Source organism: Vulpes lagopus, chromosome 10 (assembly GCF_018345385.1).
Source record: "Vulpes lagopus strain Blue_001 chromosome 10, ASM1834538v1, whole genome shotgun sequence".
Lineage (NCBI taxonomy): Eukaryota > Metazoa > Chordata > Mammalia > Carnivora > Canidae > Vulpes > Vulpes lagopus.
Window position 1 is genome coordinate 99791039 of NC_054833.1, and position 6000 is coordinate 99797038.

Sequence of the window (6000 nt, forward strand, 5' to 3'; positions counted from 1 at the left end):
GCGTTTTAATCACCAACTCCTAATTGCTCCCAAGAGGTATTTAAGAATGTAGTAGGGTAGCCCCATAGGTCACCTAACTATATACCTAGCCAAGTTACTCAACTTCAGAGCCTCAATTTACCTATCTGCAAAATGGAAATAATCCTAGAACTGATCTCAAGGAAACGCTATGAAGGTAAGGCTTATAAAGGGCTGAATACAGTACCTGGTATATAAAAAACTCTCAAAAGTGCTACCTATTATTTTAAACAAATCAAATATACAAACCAGTCTCATTCCTGTGGCAAATTTAGCATTTTAACTAATAGCACACCAAGTTATAATTAAAATCGTGAGCCAATAACAGACTAGAGACACCCATCAAAAGGTGATAAAATATCAAGAAAAACATAAAATTACTTAATCAGAGAAGCAGCTGCATGTTGCAAGAGGCATTCAAGGGGAGGCTGGATTTCCTAAAAGTTCATACTCATACCAAAGTAGAAGATGATAATTAATCATTGACATCTAGATGATAAAATTTGAATATGCCTTCCCTACCAATTACTTTTTAAAGAAAAAATACAGAGAGCATGAATCTGCTGTAAAATTTTACAAGTTTTACAAGGTTTTTGGAAGCCTGCTGGCTTCAGGTATGATTTTTGCAAACTCTCAGTGGCCAGTGCAGGGGCTCTGTGAACACTGGACTCAGGAGGCCAAAGCCTCGGGCTCCTGCATGCCTGTGATCAGTGAGCCAGTCTCCCTGGCCCCACAAACCCCTCACAGGGCTGCTGGAAAGATAAGGGACACCCTACTTGTGACAGTGATTGGCAAAAAGTTAAGTCACCATACAAATGCAGGGTTATCAGTAACAAGGACCAGTGTCTACTGTACACTGACCACCATGAAATCCTACTTGCAGAGGGGGAGAGCCTGAGTCCCGGAAAGGAGAAGCCGCTTCTCATGACACAACCCCTGCCCCCACCCCCTTGCAAACTGAAGGAGCATCGAGCAGACAAAGCAGACGCTAGCAATAGCATACCCGGCTCCTGCTCTTTGCTTTGCTCCGCATGCCTTCTTCAAGAAAGTTTACAGGCGTGATTATGTTTTCCTCTGCCCAATGTTAAGAGTTTTCATTCCATAGGCAGGCATCAAACGAGCTTTGAGCCGAGCTCTAAAGAGACCTGCCCTCAAGAACCCACAAAGCGCCCCTATGCGTGTAACGCTGACCCCTGTGCAGGAGCCCTGCGTCCAGCTGAACCCTGACACCCAGCCCCATGCCTGGCCCAAGGAGCTGCCCAAGTGCAATTAGGCAGGATGAATAATTGCCTTCAGATGAAGTTGGGAAATATACTCAGAACATTTTTTTTCTACCCTGAAAGACATTAAAAAAAAAAAAAAGTCACCCCCATGTTTCTGACTTTGACAAAAAATGCCTAAGCCAGGCTTTCTTAGCGCTGGCGACCCTGACAGTCAAGCCAGATCGCTGTCTGCTCTGGGGGCTGTCCTGTGCACTGCAGGACGAGGAGCCGACCTACTAGATGCCAATATGCCAGAGGGGTGACAGCAGAACCCAGATATTGCCAACTGTTCCGTGAAGGACACAGTGCCCCTGGGGGAGGATCCGAGGCCTGACACAAGAGAAAAAAACATCCTTTGGTAGTGAGGACTTCCGAGCCCAAATGCTCGTGACTTCTGGCTCTCCCGCTCACCAGCCATCTGCCCTTGAAGAGGTGTTCAACCTCCCCATTTGTAAAATGGGGATAAGAGCAGCATCTGCTCCTTGGGGTTCCTGAGGACTGAATGAGTTAACACACGCGAAGAACTAAGAACTGTGCCTTTCGCATGGAAGTATTAGTTTAAACACTTACATATAAAACTTAATTAAAAAGTGTTCCTAATTGTAACCTAAAATGACTTCTTAATGAACAGAAAATCACGACACATGTCCCCAAAGTGTTATCTTCCTCTCCTTTAAACAGAAGCCTTCTTTTATTTTTTCTTCTTCAATAAGCTTTTTGTCATTTAAGGAGATAATTAACAGTGATCTTAATTTAAACCAAAAGGATAAAAATTAAATTCATACCCACATTACATGGATATCACTCTCAAGTATGCTATTCTAGAAATCTGGTCTTGAAATACAGTTAGTTAACTTGGAGACAGCTGACTGTGAGGAAGGCCAACCCTGTAGACGAGGGAACTCTCTCCTGACCAGGCAAGGCCAGCTGTCCCCCTGGCTGCCAAAGGGCCCCGGCCTAAGGAAAGGGGGCTGAGGGCCCAGGAAGGCCCAGCTGACCACAGTGACAGCCCCCGGCACTGAGACCTGGTCCTTCCATCACCACCTCCTGGCTTGGGCAGAGGGGAAAGGCCCGCCAGCTCTCTCTGGGCCAGGTCTCCCTCAGTGGCAGATGTCCTCCCCTTGAAAGTCCAGTCTGGTGGGCCCTGGAGCCCTATGACATGTGTGTCTTTGAGGTCTGAGTGCTCCGTGGGGCACATGAGAAAACATGAAGCCAACAGGAGAGGGGCAAAGATGAGTCGGGGAGGAGGGTCTCATCGGGAGCTACAGCCTCTGTCCTTGGGGAAAGCCTTGCTGCAGTTGAGAGGAAGACCATTAAAAAACATGAACTACTCAAAGAGCAGTCTTCTTTTAGCTCCCAAACCCCAAGAGAGGACAAGTGACCCTTCCAGAGTTAAGAGAAAAGAAGGACCAGGATGCTTGCACATCAGGACAGAGCAAGGAGGACTGCTGGGAATCTAGGGTTAGAATTGGTCAGAGGCGTCCTCCACCTGGAGAGCTAAAGAACAGAGGGCTAGGGGGACTGGAGAGAGGGACCCCCAGCTGGGGCTCAGCCACACCTTGTCACTACATTCAGCGTAAAAAGGGGGCCAGACAGGCCACTGTGAGACCCAACACTGGGGAGGGCTGGGAGGAAAGCCTTTTCAGGGACTATATATGCAATGAATCCCCTGAAAGCTCTCGGAGGAGCTGGCTGGGATGTGCAGATCGTAGTGAAAGAAGAGCCCAGACACTGGACACCATCAAGGAAGGAAGCAGATGGGAAAGGCCACCCAACATAAGATTGGGTGCAGAGGGAAAGGCGAACCTGAAAGGAAGCCAGGGAGCCTAGGGTAAGTGGCCAGAATGAAGGTAACCCCCCACATAGAGCAAGAGGCAGAGGAGGGCTCTAACAGCCCATATGCCAGTCCTGTGCACCTTTGCATTCCCGGGCTTAGCATGCCATCTGCTCAGGGAGGCCCAAGGAACCCTTTACCGGAGGAACTGATTCACTCATCCCACATGGACTTATTTTATGTCTCCAAGGTGCTAAGCACAGGGGACTCAGAGGGTAACAAGAAAAGGTCCCTGCCCTCGTGAAGCTTACAATCTGGGGAAGGAAGACAGAGTGCCAATGAGAAGAATATGGCTAAGATGATTGTAGACAAGCCCAAGTACCATGTCTCAGGTAAGATGCTGGGAGGAGGAGGCAGGGACAAGGGAAGGTCTCCGGGCGGTGGTATTTAAGCTCAGCTCTTGGGGATGACAAAGCCCTTCCCGCAGCTCTTCAGGAAGAGGGAACGGCAAGTGCACGCGCTCAGAAGCTGCCTGGAGCCCCACAATAGCCTGACGGCTCCCTGCCGGCTCCCTGCCGTAGACTTGCCCCTATCCTCCAGGGCCAGAAGCCACCTCTCAAGAGACATAAATCCAATGGCACTCCCTGGCTCCAAGCCTTCAGTGGACCCCCGGGTCCTGGTGATGGAGCCCCAGCTCTTCCATGAGGCACAGAAGGGCTGCCTCAATCATCGCATCCCTGCACCAGCACCTGGGCCATAGAGAAGCCTCCTCCTGGGCTGCCCTCCTGGCCCTGAATATGCCCATTCACTTGTGCTGAGGCACAGCTCAGGTGCCAACTCTCCCCACTCACCTGAGGTGCCCCCCATCTACCCACACATGCCTCGTGCTAGCAGGCTGCTGCTCACTATACACACCCTACACCAGAACAAGCCGTGTGTCACTCTGCCCTGTAAGACTGAGTGACAAATGGGTCTTATTTATCTCAGTACAACCAGTGCTCAGCTAAGGGCCTGGCATGTGATAAAACCTCAATGTGTCTCGAACGAACAAACTCACCAAGGTCTTTCTTTTCTCTTTCCTTTTTTTTTTTTTTTTTTTCTGGTTTTGTTTCTACCAAGCAACCAAAGACAGTGGTGGCTCACATAACACTGGGCAGATAAGCATCTCCTGGGAAGATTTTACAACATATCAGTGGAGGCGGGGAGGCCCCAAACCGGTTAAATGAGAATCTGTGGAGGAGGAACCAAGGAAAAGCTCTTGCCTAAGTCCTCCAGATGTTGGAAATCACTGACTTACACCCGTGTTTCTCAAAGCCAAGGGATAGCCTGCCTTATGGGGAAAGCCTATAAAACAGATTCCCCACGCTGGGTGTCTGCTGCATGGGTGCGGGTGGGGGTCGGGGTCTCTGAAATCTGTATTTTTCGGTCCACGGACAGGTGATTCTAATAATCAGGCTGAGGCGGTGCTGTCGCAGCTGCAGAGAGAGCAGGAAAAGCGAAGTCATTGAGCAGAGCATACTCACTAGGTCTGGGCTACGTGTTTCATGTGCAGTGCCTGAATTAAAGTTCTATCAACCCATTATACAGGTGGGGAGGGGGAAAAACAAACAAACAAACAACAACAAAAAAAAAAAACCACCACGGTGACTGGGTTCTTTCATGGGCCCAAAGTAGCACAGCAAGGGAAGGGAGAATGGGTCCACTGGGGTTTCCAAAACTTTGCGGGAAACCATCGGGAGTTCTAGTACATATACACACACGAGTCTGCGTACGTGTACATAACTGCAGTAGGATATTTATTTAAAAAATACATACTTGTAGCTCTCCTCCCCGGGGCCCGAGGAAGGAGCTGGGCATTAGCGGCCGCTCCCTGGGCGAGGAGGTCAGGCCCGCGGGCCGCCAGGGCGCCGTGCAGCGCCGCCTCCTGAGCAGCAGAGGGCGCGCCTGGGAGCTGCCAGGTGCCCCCCGCTGGGCCGGGCGCGCTCGGGGCCTCCCGGGGAGGCTCCTCCGCCCCCGCGGCCCTCCCCGCGCAGGCGGCGTCCCCGGCGGCGGGGTCCCGGGGGCGGCCCCTCCCGGGGCGGCCCCTCCCGGGGCGGCCCCCCTGCGGCCCCTTACTTGGCATAGTACACCCAGCCGTCCTTGGTGGTTCTCTGCTCCCAGCCCGGGGGCAGCTCGTCCTCGCTGTCCGTGTCGTCCAGACCCGCGTAGCGCAGGGCTGCCATGGCGCCGGGGGCGGCCGCCGGCTGCCGGGTCTCCGCGCCCAGGAAGCCCAGGAACTCACTCACTCCCGCTCCAACCGAGCGCCGCGCGCGGCGAGACCCACACGCTCGCGCCTGCGCACTGCGCCGCCCCGAGCCGCTCGGACAACCCGGGAGCCAGGATCCGTCCTCCGCACTTTGGCAGCTGCCGGCGTGAGAGGGGCGGGGCCTCGGGAGACCGGCGGCGCCAGTACGGGAGAGGTGGCGCGCCGGCGCTCGGGTGGAGGTAAAAGCCGGCGGGCGCTCCGCGCGGGAGGCCGGGGCTGGAGCGGAGCTTCGGGGAAGGGGCGTGGGCCTCCCGTCGCGGTCCAGGACTCCGCCCGTTGCTGAGCGACCCATGATTACTTCCGCGTTGTTCTGACCAATCCTGCGGGAGCTCCTGCCAACGAGCATCCTGGGAAATGTAGGCCAGGCCCAGCAGGAGAGGGCTGCGGAGCGAACCGAGGGATGCTGAAGCTGGTCCGCCGGGCTCTGACCTCTCCGTCTCTTAGGACGTTAGGAAGACTGAGACCTCCCCGAGCCTCCCATCACCCGGGCTGGCGGACACACTTTGTAGCCCACGTAACCGTGACGCTATAAAACGTGGCTGGGTTTAAAAAAAAAAAAAAATGCAAATTCCCACCCCGGTTTGAAGAAGATGCTCCCAGCCCCAGCGGGATTCTGTGGATGCGTAAAGGACTAACGTTTA

The 6000-nt window shown here is 53.2% G+C and overlaps 1 protein-coding gene across 2 annotated transcripts in view; it reads right to left on the reverse strand.

The window, feature by feature from the left end:
• WWOX (WW domain containing oxidoreductase) overlaps positions 1-5457 on the reverse strand; it is a 948794-nt gene extending 943337 nt beyond the window's left edge. Inside the window, exon 1 of one of the 2 annotated variants that reach the window (XM_041772247.1) lies at positions 5170-5457. In XM_041772247.1, the coding sequence (XP_041628181.1) occupies positions 5170-5276 (107 nt within the window). In that variant the 5' untranslated portion in view covers positions 5277-5457. The remainder of the gene's footprint in view (positions 1-5169) is intronic. The other variant, XM_041772246.1, reaches the window with a different exon arrangement.
• Positions 5458-6000: the final 543 nt, after the last annotated feature.